This window comes from Polistes fuscatus, unplaced genomic scaffold (genome assembly GCF_010416935.1).
Source record: "Polistes fuscatus isolate 324 unplaced genomic scaffold, CU_Pfus_HIC Scaffold24, whole genome shotgun sequence".
Classification (NCBI taxonomy): domain Eukaryota; kingdom Metazoa; phylum Arthropoda; class Insecta; order Hymenoptera; family Vespidae; genus Polistes; species Polistes fuscatus.
The window spans coordinates 668,795-687,065 of NW_025113101.1; the positions used below are offsets into that span (position 1 = coordinate 668,795).

Here is an 18,271-nt window from a genome sequence, read left to right on the forward strand (position 1 = left end):
GACGTCATTACTTTCAGGGGTACTTATCTGGAATACGAAAATGGCAATATCAATAGACCTGTCGTGAAAGAAAGAGAGTGGGAACATCGTCGTTTCCACTTTGATGATGTTGCCAAGGCGATGCTGACCCTCTTTACGGTTTCAACATTCGAAGGCTGGCCAGGGTAAGTCTCTTTTGACTTTGGCACGAATGTCTCGAAGAAGAACAAGAAGAACAAGATGATGAAGAAGAAGAAGAAGAAGAAGAAGAAGAAGCTTTTACGTAACGGATGCTTTAATAAGATATTAAAACGCCGGAAGGAAGGCCTTCCCTCTCACTCGCTAACCCCCACCCCCACCCTTCAGCCCTCCACACCCCCGACTTTCTCTTCTTATTTCTTTTTATTATCTACGCTAGGTTGTTGAATTGGTCGATCGATTCGAACAAGGAAGATCACGGACCGATTCATAACTTTCGGCCGATCGTTGCAGCCTACTACATAATCTACATCATCATCATTGCATTTTTCATGGTCAACATCTTCGTGGGTTTCGTCATTGTCACCTTTCAGAACGAGGGTGAACAGGAGTACAAAAATTGCGAGCTCGATAAGAATCAGGTAATCATTATCTTTGTTTAGCGATATTGAGAATATATTTAGAATTGTATCAACGAGGGATAGACGTCTATGTCTTTGGAATAAAGCAACGTAATCGAAAAATGTCATCGGTGACTTAACAAGTTTATTGATCGTCTAGCGAAACTGCATCGAGTTCGCGCTGAAAGCGAAACCCGTACGACGATACATACCGAAGCATCGAATACAATACAAAGTTTGGTGGTTCGTCACTTCTCAACCGTTCGAATACACGATATTCACCCTGATCATGATAAACACCGTGACGCTAGCGATGAAGTTCTATCAGCAGCCGACGTTATACACCGAAGTTCTCGATGTACTCAATATGATTTTCACCGCAGTGTTCGCCCTAGAGTTTGTCTTCAAACTCGCAGCTTTTCGATTCAAGGTAGAGAGAGAGTGTGAAACTGAGAAATAGATATAAGGATAAGCAATTGTCTTATCATCGGATTTTAATAATAATACATTTTCTAATCTTTATTTTTCCTATTTTTCTTTTTCCCCTCTCTCAGAATTACTTTGGCGATGCCTGGAACGTTTTTGATTTCATTATCGTTCTCGGAAGTTTCATCGACATCGTATACTCGGAAGTTAACGTAAGTGGTGATTCTTACTTTGATTTATTTCAACACGACTCGGCATCGTTATTTTCAACGTGTAAGATATTCTTCGGGATCAAATAAATAAATAATCGATTCGTATTATTAACTATTTTTTCAGCCTGGTTCAACTATCATTTCTATCAACTTCTTTCGACTATTTCGAGTGATGCGTCTCGTAAAGTTACTGAGCAGAGGAGAGGGTATAAGAACGCTACTCTGGACCTTTATTAAATCCTTCCAAGCTCTACCTTACGTAGCCCTTCTCATCATAATGCTTTTTTTCATCTACGCCGTAATAGGCATGCAGGTAGTAAACGCACGGTTTTTACTTTTTATCGACTAAAGAAAAACTTTCATTGATTGGTCGATCCCTTAAACGTTATCACCGTTTTCGTTCACAGGTTTTCGGAAAGATTGCTATTAACTCCGAGACTTCTATATATCGTAACAACAATTTTCAATCGTTTCCTCAAGCAGTCCTAGTTTTGTTCAGGTCTGCTACAGGTAATAAAAATATTCTCGTATCATTATGCAACAACAACATTTCTCCTCGTCATGGTATTATTTCTCTAGGTGAATCTTGGCAAGATATCATGATGGATTGTTCCGCTCAACCAGGCAAAGTAATGTGCGATCCGAACAGCGACGAATACAACAATCAGTCCGGTTGCGGATCGGACATAGCATTTCCTTACTTCATATCATTCTACGTTCTCTGTTCCTTTCTAGTAAGTTTCGATTGCTATCGATTCTCTTAAGAAATCTTCGATCTGGTCTAATATAAAATAATCATCATTTTTACAGATCATCAATTTATTCGTTGCCGTCATTATGGACAACTTTGATTATTTGACGAGAGATTGGTCGATATTGGGACCACATCACCTCGACGAATTTATTCGTTTATGGTCCGAATACGATCCCGACGCTAAAGGTCGTATCAAACATCTAGACGTGGTCACCCTGCTACGAAAAATATCACCACCCTTGGGTTTCGGTAAACTTTGTCCGCACAGAGTCGCTTGCAAGGTCTGTCAATAGTTCGAGTCTATTTAACAATGAGTAATTAGATACTCAGATGAAGGCTTTTATATCGATAATTTTGATACGACGATACATTTGATACGGTTTCTAGAGGCTGGTCTCGATGAACATGCCATTGAACAGCGACGGCACTGTTCTCTTCAACGCGACCCTATTCGCCGTGGTAAGAACTTCATTGAGAATTAAAACCGAAGGAAATATCGACGACGCGAACGCCGAGCTCAGGGCTGTCATCAAAAAGATTTGGAAGAGAACCAGTCCGAAACTTTTGGATCAAGTTGTCCCACCGCCCGGAGGTACTTTTTTTGATCATACTTTTATAAAAGATTCGATTAAATAATAAATATATATATTCGGGAAATCTAGAATTAACTGAAAAACGTTATGAAACTTCTTTTCAGTCGACGACGAGGTTACGGTCGGCAAGTTTTACGCAACTTTCCTCATCCAGGATTACTTTCGTAGATTCAAGAAACGGAAAGAACAAGAAATGAGAGAAGGAGACAAGGAATGCCACAATACGGTGACGCTCCAGGTAACAGACAAACTCGAATTAATTATCTTCTCGGATATTATTTCATTGTGTCTTTTTTTTTTCTCTAAAATTCAAGGCTGGCTTGAGAACTTTGCACGAGGCAGGTCCCGAATTGAAACGAGCGATCTCTGGTAATTTGGAAGAACTTATGGACGACAATCCGGAACCTACGCACAGGGTATGCGAATATTTTTCGATAAACAAATAAAAAAAGGGAATATTTATTATTAATTATGTTTTTACAGAGAAATCATTCGCTGTTTGGTAGCGTCTGGTCGAGCATGCGCAAAGGACATCACAGCTTCCATAGAGCGAGGTCGCTCAAAATCAACTCCAAGGTAATCAAAAAAAAATAAAAGTACTTACATCTTTGGACGCTAGGTTCATTTGTCATCTCAACAATATCCCAATAATCTTCTTCTTCTTCTTCTTCTTCTTTCTTTAGTTTAGGCAAATTGCCTGTTCCGTAACGACGTTTTTCTGCCTATTGCACTGCTAAATTGTCGCACCATCGTTTTCGTGGTCGTCCCGTGCTTCTGCGGCCTGCCGGTGACTTATCCCGTGCAATTCTGACAATTCTTCTGTTGTCCATTCTATTGATGTGTTCGTTCCATTCTTTTTTTCTTTTTAGTATCCACTCGTTGATGTTTTCCACTTTGCATGTTCTTCTTATATCTTCGCTTCTCTCTCGATCCAGTAGTGTTTTACCAACTATTCTGCGAAGAACTCTCATTTCGGTTGTCTCTAATAACTGTTTCGTTTTCGCCGTGTCTGGTCGAGTTTCTGCGGTATGTGACATAATAGGTCTTACCATTGCCTTGTAAATTCTTGCTTTGGTCTCTGTGTCAATGTTTTTGTTTCGCCATATTGTGTCATTCAAGCAACCCGCTATTCTGGATGCCTTCATTGTCTGTTCTCTTACCTCTGCTTCAACATCACCATATCCTGAGATTTCTATTCCTAGGTACTTAAATCTCATTTCCTGCTGAATAACCTTCCCTTCAATTTCCAGTTTGCATCTTAACGGTGTCTTTGATGTTGTCATGCATTTTGTTTTCTGGGCCGATATTTTCATGTTGAATGATTTGGCTATGCAGTTAAATCGGTGTAGTAGACGTTGTAGATCATCCTCATTTTCGGCCACTAATACAGCGTCATCAGCATAGCATAGGATGGTTATTTCTTCACTGCCCATTTTATATCCTTTTAGCAGTCTTACGTTTCTTATTATTTCGTCCATGATGATGTTAAAAAGCAGGGGACTTAGGGAATCCCCTTGTCGGATACCACGATCTGCATCAATCGGTTCAGTCAAGGCGCCATTTATCTTTGCTTGGATCTTATTGTTTCTATAGATGTCCTCTATGGTCTTGATAAGATTGTTCGGAATTTGCCGGTTATAAAGGAGGTGTATAACATCCTTTAACTGCACTCGGTCGAATGCCTTTTCCAAATCAATGAAACACATATATGCTGGCCTGTTGTATTCAATTGATTTTTCTGTTATTTGTCTTATGATGAAAACCGCGTCTGTGCACGATCTGCCTGATCTGAATCCTTGCTGTTCGTCTTCTAGATTCGTTAAGCTGTTAATTTTATTCGTTATAATCTTTGTTGTTAGTTTTAATGAAGTGTTTAAAAGGTTTATTCCCCTGTAGTTTGTAGGCAGCTGTTTGTCTCCTTTTTTAAACATAATTATAGTTGTGCTAGTGCGCCATTCGTCAGGTATTTTGTGTTGGCATAGTATTTTTTGGATTAGGAATGTTAGTTGTTGTGTGAGACGTTGGCCACCATATTTTATTAACTCGTTTTGGATGCCATCTTGCCCTGAGCTCTTCCTATTCTTTAGTCTTTGAATAGCTGTTTCTACATCACTGGGCTCAATTTGTATGTCGCTTCTGGTTATTATTTCTGGCGTATTTAGTTCCGTTTGAGGTTCTTCTGATTTATAGAGCTCTGTTAGATAGTTAATCCAATTTTCTTTTGTGATCTGGTTTGTTTCTATCATTTTATTGATCTCCTTTCTTTGATTTCTAATAAATTGCCAGATTTGTTTTTGGAGTCCATAGAAGTCACTCTCCATTCTTTTTGAAAAAATCTCCCAATAATTTTGCTTTGTTTGCCTTACTAATGTCGCTGTTTGATTCCGGATTCGTCTATACGTTTCGTATGACTCAGGTGTTCTTAATGTCCTATAGTTAAGGTATGCCATTTTCTTTTTTCTGCATATTTCCTTAATCTCTGGGCGGAACCAAGGAGTTTTGATCATTCTAGCCCGGTTTTTTACAGTTCGTGTTCCCAGGGCTTCATATGCAGCTTCTAAAATGTTGGTTCTTAGTTTCTTCCAGGCTATGTTTATGTTATCTTCTTCTTTTATTGGGTTTTTTTCGATTTTTTCTTTCAACCTGTTCTCGTATAGTTGTTTGGTTGATAAGTTCCATAGTGACTCGATGTTTATTTTCGATTCTTGAGTTGCTCGTGCAAGATTTCTTTGGGGTTTAAACTTCATTCTTATTTTTGCTAATAGCAGGCTATGATCGCTTCCTACATTCGCGGAGTTTAACGTCCTGATATCTAATATTTGGTTTGGTTGGACGTATCTGTTGGTAACAATGTAATCAATTGTAGACCTGAAGCCTCTGGTGTTGCTGTATGTAAATTTATAGTGTTCCTTATGATTGTAAAATGTATTATTAATCCTTAGCTCGTTAAATGTGCATAGCCGTGTCATTAGTTCTCCATTGTCATTTAACACGTTTTCGTTGAACCTTTGTTTTATTCCAGGTATTATTTCATTTCCGATGCAGGCGTTAAAATCTCCAAGGATTATCATTTGTTGGTTACTTGGTAATGATCCGACTAAATTTTGTAGTTGGTCGTAGAAGGCTTCTCTTTCTTCTTTCGGTTTATTATCCTCGGGTGCATAGATTGATACTATATTTAATCTTTGGCCTTCCGCTTCCATTTTTACAACTAAGATACGCGAAGATACGTAGCTGCATTCTTTTATGTTATTTTGGTATTTCTTCGATACTGCGATGGCTACCCCTTCTTTTGCCCTGATTTGTTTTTCGACTCCGCTATAGACCACTAGGTAGTCGTCGTACTGTATTTGCCCTTTGCCTTTCTTTTTGGTTTCTTGTAAGGCGCAAATATCGATGTTATTGTCCTTCAGTTCTTTCAGGGTTTCTTGATCTTTATTATTAAGTGATTTTATGTTCCAGGTAGCCACAGACGCATTATGTGTTTTTTCTTCCATCTCTTTGTCCTTTTTCTTGCTTGGGTCGTCATCTTTGAATCCGTCCTATTCCGAGGCAAAAACTCTTCTCTTTGAGCAAATTTCTTTTTTTTTACGTTGGGTAGGGAGCTAGCCTGATCCAACAACCTTCCTCCTTTTCCCGGGCTTAGGACCGGCAACATGATCGCTGATTTCGATGCTCCCATCGATCATGCAGGCGGAGTTAATATCCCAATAATGATATGCTTATTCATAGTTACCCAATTTTTTCCACGAAGATTTGTTGACCATCAAGAAGAGAGCAATTTTCCTTTTTGTGCGATTCGCAGGGAAAGGGTTAAAGTTTCCTATGTGCTTTTCTTTCCTTTGTAGGCTTCCCCATCAAATTCCATAGACTTTCTGGCGTATCCCTCGTTGCAGAGGGGCGTCGGACCAGACGCTCCGAATCAAATCACTGCGAGATCTCATCAAGTCGTGCCAAACGTAGCCGGGTGAGTCCTCCTAACCTTTAACAAACGAAATATCGATATAAATCTTCTATAGTTTATCAATCCTTTCGATTTTTTACTTGCAGTGGTCTAAGCGATAGCGCGATGAACCAAATGGGAATGGATCCTAGGCTAACGGGGGTCGAAGAAAATATTCCCTTGAGACCTCTTGCCGTATTTGGCAACACCACGCAACGTTCAACCTATCATAGTTCTTACAAAATGGTCGGGTAAGTAAAGAACCAGCGAAAATATTATTTTCGCCGGAGCGGCCAAATCGCGTGTCCTGTTTCTTTGTTAGGCATCGTGTCGGTCACCGTCATCAGTGGTTTACGCATTTATTATTTTTCAAAACGATACATCTCTCTATCTATCTATCTATCTATCTATCTCTATCTATCTCTTTCTATCTCTATCTTTCTCTCTCTCTCTCTATTTCTCTCTCGCTATCTCTCGATATCGCGTCATGTAATTAGTGCATGAATGATGTTCATACGACTTACTACATACGATTCGATTGATTTCGGTCCAAATTCGTTGACAAAAGAAACAATGAGCTAATAGCTGTTCGTCCCGAATAAAATTAGTTTTGGAATTAGATCAAATATGATTGTACATAGTCGCGAGATTAGGATTTCGTTGAAACGCGTTAGCAAGATCCGAGAAAGATGATTATTTTTATTTTTGTTATTTTTTGTTGTCATTGCGCCTAATTAGCTTCGTACGCAGAATCAATGAATCTTCTCTATTTGCGTGCACGCGTTATCGTTTTCGCCTCTAGCAAGTTTCATAGCTCCGCGCGTCGACGATACGTAATCATTGGTATTCTCATCGTCCTACGCTTTTCTGTTTACTGTCGTACGTTTCAGTGGACCGGGTAGCGGTAACTATCTTCATCCCAATAGCGAATATGGTAAGACAAGTTAGGGGTCTGCGACTAGTAGCTGGCTTTTATTTGATTAAACTGCATTGCTCGCTTGCCGCGCCTGCATGCTTTCCGTTTTATCATTTATACATATATTATATATATATATATCTATCTATATATATTTTATTAACCTTAGTATCAACCACGAATTGTCTCCTGATCAACGAGCAAACGAGAAAAAAGATTTTGTTATTAAATACGAAATTAGTCAGGAGACAATCGGTGAAGAAAATCAGCGAGGCCAAGTTCTGCCGGTGAAGAAGAGACGTTAAGCTCGATCGAAAGAATCGAAGATTAGCGGCGTCGCATCTCAACCATGCAGTAACTGGCTATGCAAATAATCGCATGCGGTTTGCGCTGTTCTCTTTCGATCCGATATACTTATTCTATATTACGAAGCGTGCCTGACCGGATCGTCGCGTCTCCCAAAAGAGATGTTAGACGGGGTCGAGTACGCGGTACTTAATATCCTTGGCTCGTGACACTAGGGACTGGTAAAACGTAACTAAAAGAATGGTTTTTCGCCCGTTTTCTCTTTCACCGGCCTGCGTGCGTGCATATGGCTTGCGTGCGTGTATCCTTGATGGACTGCTCTCGATGGCAGTCTTCAGGACGGAGTCGAGCGGCAGTTGACGCCACCCACCCCTCCGCCACGAAGGATACCTGGACAGAGTACTAGCGGCACCGTTACCACCACCATCAGCACCAGCAGCAGCACCGGCCCGACCCCCCATCCCATCATCGCCACCGTCACCGAAACAGTCGTCGTCACAGCTGTCACGGGAACGAGCGCCAACTCCTCGACTACCGCGACCAGTCCGGCTTCCTCTTCGAATGGCACCAATCGTTACTATACCTACGCGACGGGGGGCTGCTGCGTCGATTGTGCCGTCTGGAGCAATCACGGTACGAGATCTTGTCGCTCATCGATTTAGAGATAGTTAAATTAAACGATAGAAATACGAATTAGAAATGCGAGAAGACAACGAATTCGATCTCGTACCGGACACGAGCGTGGCCGTAGACGACGAGGAGGACGAAGAGGAGTTGGAGGAGGATTTGGAAGAGGAGGAGGACGAGGACGAAGAAGAGGATGAGGAGGACGAAGAGGAATCGTCGATCGCGAGCGGCACCACCAGCGATTCCGGCACGTGGAACGATTCCGAGGGTGGTGCGCGTCCAACCGCTAAATTACCTTTACCATCGCCGCCAGCGGGTAACGTCGAAGAGAGCGGCGGGAGGGCGAGGGCTAGGGCGAGGGCGAGGCCGAGGCCGAGGCCGACGCCGGCGGCGACCCCGATGTTGCGCCGGCCTAAGCCGACGATGCAAATCCGGAAATTTGAGAGTCTATTATCGCGGGCTACGGCAGCACCCTCGAGACCACCCAGCTTCACGTTCGGGACGAGGTCGCGCCGGCAGAGCGACACCGGGGGAAAATCGGCACCCTCCAGTTTCCGCAGATGTCGCGAGGCCGTTTCCGAAGCGGCCGACGGGACCGCCAGCGACCCTCCGAGCGACCCTCCGACGGACCCTCCGACCGACCCGCCGACCGACCCGCCGACCGACCCCGCAGGAGCGACCATCGGAAGCCTCGCGAACGGCCTCAAAATGGCGCAGACCCAAGCGATCGCCGTGGCTAGTTTCCTCGCCAACGTCGACTCGCGTCAATGGCGCGTCTGCGAGTCCTGTTTCTCCCACCGAGCCTCCTTCCACGGCAGAGGTGACGCGCAAACCTTACACTGTGTTCCTACCTTTCGAACCTGCCTTCGATTCGTCGCAGCCGCTCGAACCACGCGCACATTTAGTCATTTCTTTTTATTCTTTTATTTCTATCTTTCTCTCTATCTCTCTCTCTATTTCCCTTTGTGTACTTTGGACGTTTCGACTAACACCTTCTTTCTTTTTTTCTATCTATCCTTTTTCTCTCTTTTTGACGCTTGAAATAACACATTTGTCCGTTCATGTGGTGGTTTGTCGTTGGCGCGTGACTCGCGCGACGTGCAGCATCGAAGAGTTCGAGATAGTAGCCCCTTGAAATCGATACGTGTTAACCTTTTCATTGTTTTGCTCCATAACCCGTCATTAGTTCCATCCTGGGCTGGAGAGAGCAACGGAAGCGTCGGAGCCGAACAACGGCTTACCCATAGTTTACCTGGCAGTCCTGCCGACCGAAAGCCGAACTTTGAAGTTATCGGAAGCGCCGAGAGTTTGGTAGGACGGGTGAGTTATTTTGATCCACTAGTTTCCTAGCTTTTCGACTCGAAGAACACTAACGACCCAAATATCTGCGTTCTTTCCGCGTACAGGTACTCGTTGAACAGGGACTGGGCAAGTATTGCGACCCAGAATTCGTGAGGTACACGTCTCGCGAGATGCAAGAGGCTTTGGACATGACGCGGGAGGAGATGGATCGAGCGGCTCATCAGTTGCTCTTGGAGGAAAGACGTAGTCAATCCTTCAGATATCAACAACAACAACAGCAGCAACAACAACAGCAACTACAACAACAGCAGCTGCAGTTGCAACTGCAGCAGCAGCAACAACAGCAGCAGCATCAACAACAAGAACAGCAACAACTACAGCCCGGCATGGACCAACAATGGAACCCCGCGTATACGCAGCCAATCGAAATAGGTTATCAACCTTTGCAAGAGCAACCACCGAGTGGTACGCAACGAACGTTCCATCATCAGCCGAGCTACCATCTTCAAGAACAACAACAACAGCAGCAGCAGCATCAGCCACCCTCTTAGCAGCAGGAAGAAGACGATTGTTTCGTTAAGAGTATTCCGTCTACGTAGCCTCGAATTCGAACGGTCCTCCTTTCGGACCAGTCAAAGTCGCGAGTCGTTCGATTTTCTGTCGATAGGGGGAGACGGATAGTCACAAATTGAAGACAAACAGAAAGATATACTGCTCACCGATCATCTCACCCTCTTTCGAGACGCGACTCGTTGTGTACCACGCTACCCAAAAAAAGTCCTTTTTCTACTATCCAAATATTTTTATCGATCGATCGACGAGAGTCCACTTTTCCTTCGGATTTCGAGTTAGATTTTCGAAGATGCACAGAATCACGGATCGCGAGTTAGATAGTTACCTAAACTTTTCTTTTATTTTCTTATCGTTAAGCTAACGAGAAAACGATAGCTAGCTGATCGAACGAAAATATATAAGAATTTTATTTTCCGTGGGAATTGACATCGCTTTAAAGACGTACAACGTTTCCTACGTATATGTTTAAACATAACGAACGTTGTTTTCGTCGTCCTCCTTATTTTTTTCTCGGTATTCGAAGACTCGAAATCAGTCAGCCGAGATCCGCGAACCTCAACAACGGACTTCCGTCCGAGAACTGGAGGAAGAAGAGGAAGACAGATCTTTTTTCCTCTTCTCCTTTTTTCTCTTTCATTAATACGGTATAAATAGAGCTATATTATACGCATATATTATTATTATTATTATTATTATTATTATTATTATTATTGTTACTATAATTTTTATCGTCATCGCCATCACATTTATTGTCTCTCTTATATATTATTATCTACCATTTAAAATATCGTTATAACTATCGTTAGTTATTCGTTATTATTATTGTTCGTCCTCATCGATAGAAGTTCTAAAAAAAGATAAGTCACTGTTAAGAGAGAAAATCGCTATTAGTACGGTTAAAAAAAAGTCATTGTCGCTACTTGCACGATGGATTGATTATTCTAGATGATATAACAAGTGCCTAAGTATCTAATAACTTCTTTCGGACCAGAGAAGACTTTTATCAACATAGACAAAGTACGACTATAATTGCGAAATTATGACGAGTTACGAGCCGAGTATGTTGTACACTACGATATTGTAACGCGAAATAGATATTATTATTATTATTATTATTATTACTGTACATATATATATGTTGCGCGCGTATTATTAAAGAGAATGCGCGATACGATGAATGGCCGATAAAAAAAAACAAAAAGAAATGAAAAGAAAAGAAAAGAAAAGAAAAATACAGTCGCGAAATAATTCGATTATTGTAGGAAGCGCGCGAGAGATTTTACACAAAAAAGTATGGAACGTTCGTATTACGTATTCGAAAAAAAAAGGAAAAATTTCGACCTAGAAAAAACACACGCCAATACACACGCACACAGATACACTCTCGTACGCGTTCGAGCATACGAAAGCCTTCTTCTCTTATACATATACAGTTAGTATCGTTTCAAATCGTACAACATTTGAATGAAATAATTGTTTGGTAATTATTAGTATTGTGTGTTTAAGATGAAGACAATCTAGAAATAAATATATTAATATATATTAATTACATATTTAATAGAGATTAACTCGCAAGCTTTATATATAACAAGTGAATTAAATATAAATACGAAAGTAATGTATGAAAAAAGGGTCGTCATTAAAAATTATACGTGTTGGTGTAACTTTAAAAACGAAGGAAATACTCGACTTTTTCATATTCGACAGTTGGTTGATCCGAAAATAAAAAGCCACCCTGTTTATTATTAAAAGTTATACCTTCCGAAAGTCATATAAACAACATTTAATAAAAGAACTTTCATAAGGGGTTAATGAGCTATTCTAACGGTGGATTTCGAGGAAGACGGTGCACCGAAAATATACACATACATTTCCTACGATTAATTAACAATTATTATTATAATCTTTAATGTACTTTACTTATATATTTAAGATTTTTTCAACGTTCCTGCGCGGTGATGACTTCGAGGGTAAAATTTTCGTCTAATAAAAAATCGAGTCAAAATTATTTCATATTCAAAGTATGTTAATAAATATGTAATGTTTAAATTAATATATATATATATATGTGACTGAATAATCTGAAATATAAGTAGAGTGTGTTAGAATATTAAAATAATTGTTAATTAATCGATAGAAGTGTCTATTATTGTCTAAATACTCGGAATGTATGATCTATGTACCGTTCCGTTCGAAATTCACCGTTGAAGTGAATCATTGTTTTGTCTGTAAAATTTCTTTTATTAAATGTTGTTTATGTGCCCTATCAAACGTTACGCGCATGTATATGAAGAGAATAATTTATCCAATCAATAATAATTTGAGTAATCGAATCAATAATAATTGTTTAAACTAATGTACATTTTTTTTTAACGTTTCTGTGCAGTGGTGACTTCGGTGGGGGAAATTTTCATCGAAAAGAACTATCACTCACATCGAAATTATTTAAATATTCAAAGTGTGTAATGCTTATATATATGTGTTTAAACAATAACAATAATTGTTAATTAATCAAAAGAAATGTGTATTGTTGTTTAAAAGCACGAAGTATATGATCTGTGTACCATTCCCTTTGAAATTCATCGTTGAACTGAGTCCATTGCCCCCTATAAAAATTCTGTTGTTAAATGTTGTTTGTATTCCCTTTCGAACGTTGCTAATGTGTGTAACGAGATAATTATTCGTAATAAATAGAATTTCCTTTTTTCGGAGAGTCGTGTAAACAACATTTAACAACAGAATTTTTATAGAGGACAATGACTCAATTTAACGGTGGATTTCGAGCTAGGAGAATGCGTTGAACATATACTCCGTGCTTTTAAACAATAATACACATTTCTTTCGATAAATTATTAATCATTTGAGATGCACAGGTTACTCTAATGTATACACTAATAATATTTTATAATTATTTCAACTAAAATACATTTGTTTTAGCGTTTCTGGCCCAATAATGAATTAGAATATCAAATCGAAATTGTTTATTCGAAGTATATGTTATTTTTAAACGAATTTACTTCGTGCTATTGTTACTTTAATCGGTATTCAATTGATTCTTATACTAAAAAATGACCAATTGTTAGATATGAAAAAGCCAAGTATTTGTCTCCTGTTTTTACAGTTATACTAACGGGTACAATTTTTAGCAACGGCCGTTTTCTCAACATTATTTTCGTATTTGCCTAATTCTCTTGTTATAAAATAATGCTTTCAAGTTAAACTTATTAAATACGTAATAAATATATACTAATGTATTTACTTCTATAGATTATCTTAATCTTAAGCACGCTATGCTAATAATTTTCAAGGAAAAATCTAGTAAGCGTAAATGTACACGATTTTAAATAACACTCCCTGTATATAGACTTCCAAATAGTCTAATTCGACAAAAACGAAAGGAAGAATAAGAAGAAGATGAAGAAGAAGAAGAAGAAGAGAAGGAAGAAAATAAAGAGGAAGAGGAGTAAAGAAAGAAGAAAAGTATTGATGAGCAAATATGGGCGTAAAGATTAAAAGATATATCGCAGATTTTTCAATGTAAATCATTCGACGAGAGAAAAAAAAAAATAAGAAAAAGATTCGCTCCGATTTCCTCTGACGCACAAAGTTTAACTGGAAAAAAAAAAAAAAAAAAGAAAAAAAATATCGAATAATCGCGATTTGATGTTCTAGAGCCATTATTATTATTATTATTATTATTATTATTATTATTATTATTATTATTATTATTATAATTATTCTTGGTATAAAACCGAGCACAAACGCGCATAACACAATTTTTTTCTTTCCTTCGATTTAGAAATAAAATATCCGAGATCGGATTTAATAATCAAATCACTTTAAAATCGTTTTCTCGCGTCTCATCGCCGTTGCGCACCCAAGTAAGAAAAAAGAATACGTATTACTATTTAATTACGTACCATTTAATTATTATTATTACCTATCGCAACAAGAAAAGTGAAGGGAGAAGAAAAATAAAAGGGAAGACACGAGAAAAAAAAAGAGAAAAAAAAGAAAGAAAAAAAAAGTGTAAAAAGAAAAATAGAAAATAAGGATCGGAGAAAGAGAAACGATGCAATGTCGCATTCGATAATTCGTTTAAACGCATCCAATCGATGTTAATCGCGTTATTAGTGCAACAAGAATATCCACGAACGCGCGCCAACATGCTCCATTTATTTTCATTGGCCCGACGATGCATAATGTTAGATATACGTATATATATGTTACCGTCAAAGCTGGAAATACACCATTGCTAAAAATTCCTAAGCATTGTCAACAATGCAAAATGCCTTTTGACAAAGTCGGAAATAAAACTTCTTACAAACTTTTCCTAAACATTGAACATAATACTTTGAATAGAATGCAGGTATAAAATATTTCGTTCTAAACCCACTTTTCCGGTACGATAGGGAACAAAAGATACTTTGTTTAAAAGTGTTTTGTATTGTTGACAATGCCTAGAAACTGCTAGCAATGGCGGATTTCCAGTTTTGACAGGAACATATATTGTTGGATCGAACGCCTTTATGCCAAATACTTAAATAAGCATTCGTGGAAAGATTTACAGGTGGGTCCTGCTGGATAAATCCTACAATAGAATCCTACAATATGTATATATATATAGATGCAATTTAAAATATATGTGGATCGATTAATCGAGTACTTGGACGCGACGACGACGACGTTGCTTGCGATCGCCAACGACGAATCGGCGTTGTGTTAACTTCGAAGATCGTTGTGTCATTTCCTAATCTCTCGAACGTGTGTTTTCTTTTTCGTACCTTATTAACAACGAATCTCTCATCGTACATTTAAAAAAAAAAATATATATATATAAAATAATTTTCACGAAATTGCGATGAACTTCTTGGTTTTCGTATTATTATCATCACGTTGCATGTTATTATTGCATCTTATAGATATATTAAGATACGCGAAAACGATAAGATAGAGAATGAAAGAGATATAGAGAAGCGGATGGAACAAATAACAAATAATAATATTTATTCTAAATCTTTGCGATCGTTGGACCACTCAGAACTCGCTTTACAAAATTCTGGACAATATCCTTTGGTGAATGTCGAAGCGATTCAATCCTGTCTAGTGCCTTTCGTAATTAATCCTTACTCGATTTATTTTGTTTTTTCCCCCCATTAGCACAAGAGCTCGATAAATTCTATTTTGTTCTCTTTCTTTTACTCCCCCTATAGTATATTATTTATTGTACCGATTTTACGACGATGTCCAGGAGAATAACAAAATGATGCTACGACGATCGAAAGATTACGGGCGTCGAAGTCTCCACGATTCTCTTTAGCGTGTTATGTAATATTTGGGAGACCTTTCGAAGGATCGATTAATACGAAATATTCAAAGAACGAAGAGGAACGAAGTATTTAAACGAAGTACGAAACTTATGTTAGTCCTAGGATAATCGCGAGTCCACTGCTTTATAAATACTTGTTACACATACATACATACATACATACATACACACACATATATACGTATACACTTAAATCTTTCGTATATCCGTTTTTTGGACATCTTTCTAATAATCTCGTACTCGTCTATAACCGTCTTTTTATACCTAAACTATCTTTAAAAGAAAAATGAAAAAAGTTTATACAGAAAATTAGATTAACGCGCGTGACACAACGTTTTTCTCTTAAACTTTCTAATAAATAAACAAATGTAAAATTCGTAATCGTCGATGTTGTTTAGATAGCTAACGAGATGACTTTTTACGTCGCCGATAGAAAGAGACTGTGTTTTTAAATGTGATAAGAATACGACGCTGAGAGAGGACTCTTCTTCCCTACAATCCTCACCCTCCATCCACACCCCCACCCCCAACCAACCACCGTCAAAAATAATAAGAGGAGAAGGCGCGATACGGATCCTATAGTATTATTTCTATTTTTATTTTTAATTTATTGCTTAATCACAACGTGATTTGAATCTACGACAAATCGGGTAGAAAGTTTTGTTTTTTTATAAACCGAAGCACAATTTTCTAAGATCGCACAAAATAATTCCGAAATCAGACGAAACGCATCATCGTATATTTATCCTCTATTATTTAGATATTTTTGATACGACTAAAAGTATAATAGAATCGTATTCTCGTGATTTTCGCTAGTAGAAAAATATACGGAGAGAAAGTAAGAAAGAAAGAAAGAAAAAGTATGGAAAAGAATCGCGTCGTTCCTCTGATATTCGTTTTAAAGAAAAAAGAAATACGCACGCCTGGGGTACGATAAGAGAATCGTGGAGAACTTTAGAAAAAATGAAAGTTTCATCCCTATTATTATTATTATCATTATTATTACTATTGTTATTATAATTATAATTATAATTATTATTATTATTATTATTAGAGGGGAGAAAAATTCGTAAAAATTCGCCAAAAATTGTCGGATATATTGTAATAATCGTTGTTCGTCGTATTATTTCACGATCGAAATCCTTTTTGGGTCTATTATTTCATTTAAATGCGCAATGAGAAAAGAAGTTCGACCGTATCGGCGTCATTTTTAAAAGCACAACTTTACAAGATTATTGTTAATAACGATGAAGCACGAGATATACTCGGAAGAAAAGTCTAACGTGGACGATCGTCCGAACATTTTCGTGAAAAAATCGTAGATAAATGGTGATAATATAATCATTTAGCATCGAGATGCATACACACACACACACACACACACATACACGCGCATACACACACACACGCTTCTTCTTCGATGACATTGTCCCTTAAACTTTCTCTCGGGTGCGTTCCACAAAGCGCTCACAACGATCAAAATGCTCCTTTAGTCGTTCCACACAACGACCCATCTGAAAACGTGGGTCGTAGTGGGCGTTGAGAAAATACCATAGTCCATTCCACTTGAATTTACGACAGTAACGCTCATAGGTAAGTGGAACGGGAAAAACTGTGGTCGTGAGCGTGATCGTTTTGAGCGCTTAGTGGAACGCACCCCTCATATTTGAGACGTGAGAAAAAACTTTACGTCCTTATAGCGTAAAGGGTATGTGTGTGTGTGTGTGTGTGTGTGTCTGTGTGTGTGTGTATGTGTGTATTACGTATAAGATATATGCACGCATCATACACACATGTATATGTAATAAAAATTGTGTAAAGTTGCAATCCCTCAAAGTTTTACTAGGGCGTTCATATAAATTAAACCACCTCGATCTTTGGATATACTTTTGGAATACATCGAGAACTAGAACCACCATTAGAGATCGTCATCGTTCGACAGACAAGTGCTGCCATTTTTCGAACTTTCGCTAGAGTTTTCTCCCTCATTTCCTTCCACTCTCCTTCTCCCTCTCCCTCTCCCTCTCCCTCTCCGTCTTTTTGATATGAAAGAAATATTTCAAACTACTCAAATAATAACGAACGATGAATTGTGCCCATAATTATGAAAGTGGATCTGAGTCGTGTAACTCTTGTTTGGAGATATTTAAAAGATTACGTTTGAACACTGAATGAATTCCATTGAATTCATTGAGTTTAAAATAATGTGGTGTGAAATAACTGATAAACTTATTTGTTTGTTTCATTTTCACTTAGATCACTTTCATAATTATGGGCACAATTATAAATGTGAATACCTGGTATCGAAATTTGTTGAAAAATTTCAATTGCCTCTTCTTTTTTTTTCTCGAAAAAACGTATGAACGCCCTTTCTTAACGGTCGTTGCGATCATTTTCAACGGCCGATCGTCAAACCACGTTTTTCAGTTCGAATCACATTAACCCTTAGCGGACCGAGCGCCATTTTATTCCAACAAGTCACACTCGACAAAGGACGCGCTAGAACGAAAAGCAAAGTCCATTCATACTCGACATAGGACCGCAAAGGGTTAGAAAGCAAATGAAAATTAAAAGAAAGAAATAAGTAAGAGAAAAAGAAAGCGTAAACTCGACGATCGGTGGTATTAAACATATTTTCGTAAGAAATTATTGTTATAGAGAAATTAGAAGTTATGTAATGAACTGAATGAGAACCCACAGACCACATTTCGG

General features: G+C 38.5%; 1 protein-coding gene across 6 annotated transcripts in view; it reads left to right on the plus strand.

Annotated features, from left to right (window-relative positions):
• LOC122518340 (muscle calcium channel subunit alpha-1) overlaps nt 1-11,912 on the plus strand; it is a 51,071-nt gene extending 39,159 nt beyond the window's left edge. For 2 of the 6 annotated variants that reach the window (XM_043637217.1, XM_043637218.1), the window contains exons 26-43: nt 18-164; nt 398-599; nt 739-1,008; nt 1,133-1,216; nt 1,341-1,529; nt 1,624-1,726; nt 1,796-1,950; nt 2,027-2,251; nt 2,358-2,562; nt 2,668-2,801; nt 2,878-2,979; nt 3,047-3,139; nt 6,412-6,530; nt 6,614-6,757; nt 8,060-8,361; nt 8,426-9,175; nt 9,542-9,675; nt 9,762-11,912. In XM_043637217.1, coding sequence (XP_043493152.1) covers nt 18-164; nt 398-599; nt 739-1,008; nt 1,133-1,216; nt 1,341-1,529; nt 1,624-1,726; nt 1,796-1,950; nt 2,027-2,251; nt 2,358-2,562; nt 2,668-2,801; nt 2,878-2,979; nt 3,047-3,139; nt 6,412-6,530; nt 6,614-6,757; nt 8,060-8,361; nt 8,426-9,175; nt 9,542-9,675; nt 9,762-10,208 — 3,805 coding nt within the window. In that variant the 3' untranslated portion in view covers nt 10,209-11,912. The other 4 variants (XR_006304057.1, XM_043637221.1, XM_043637219.1 and 1 more) reach the window with 4 other exon arrangements.
• Nucleotides 11,913-18,271: the final 6,359 nt, after the last annotated feature.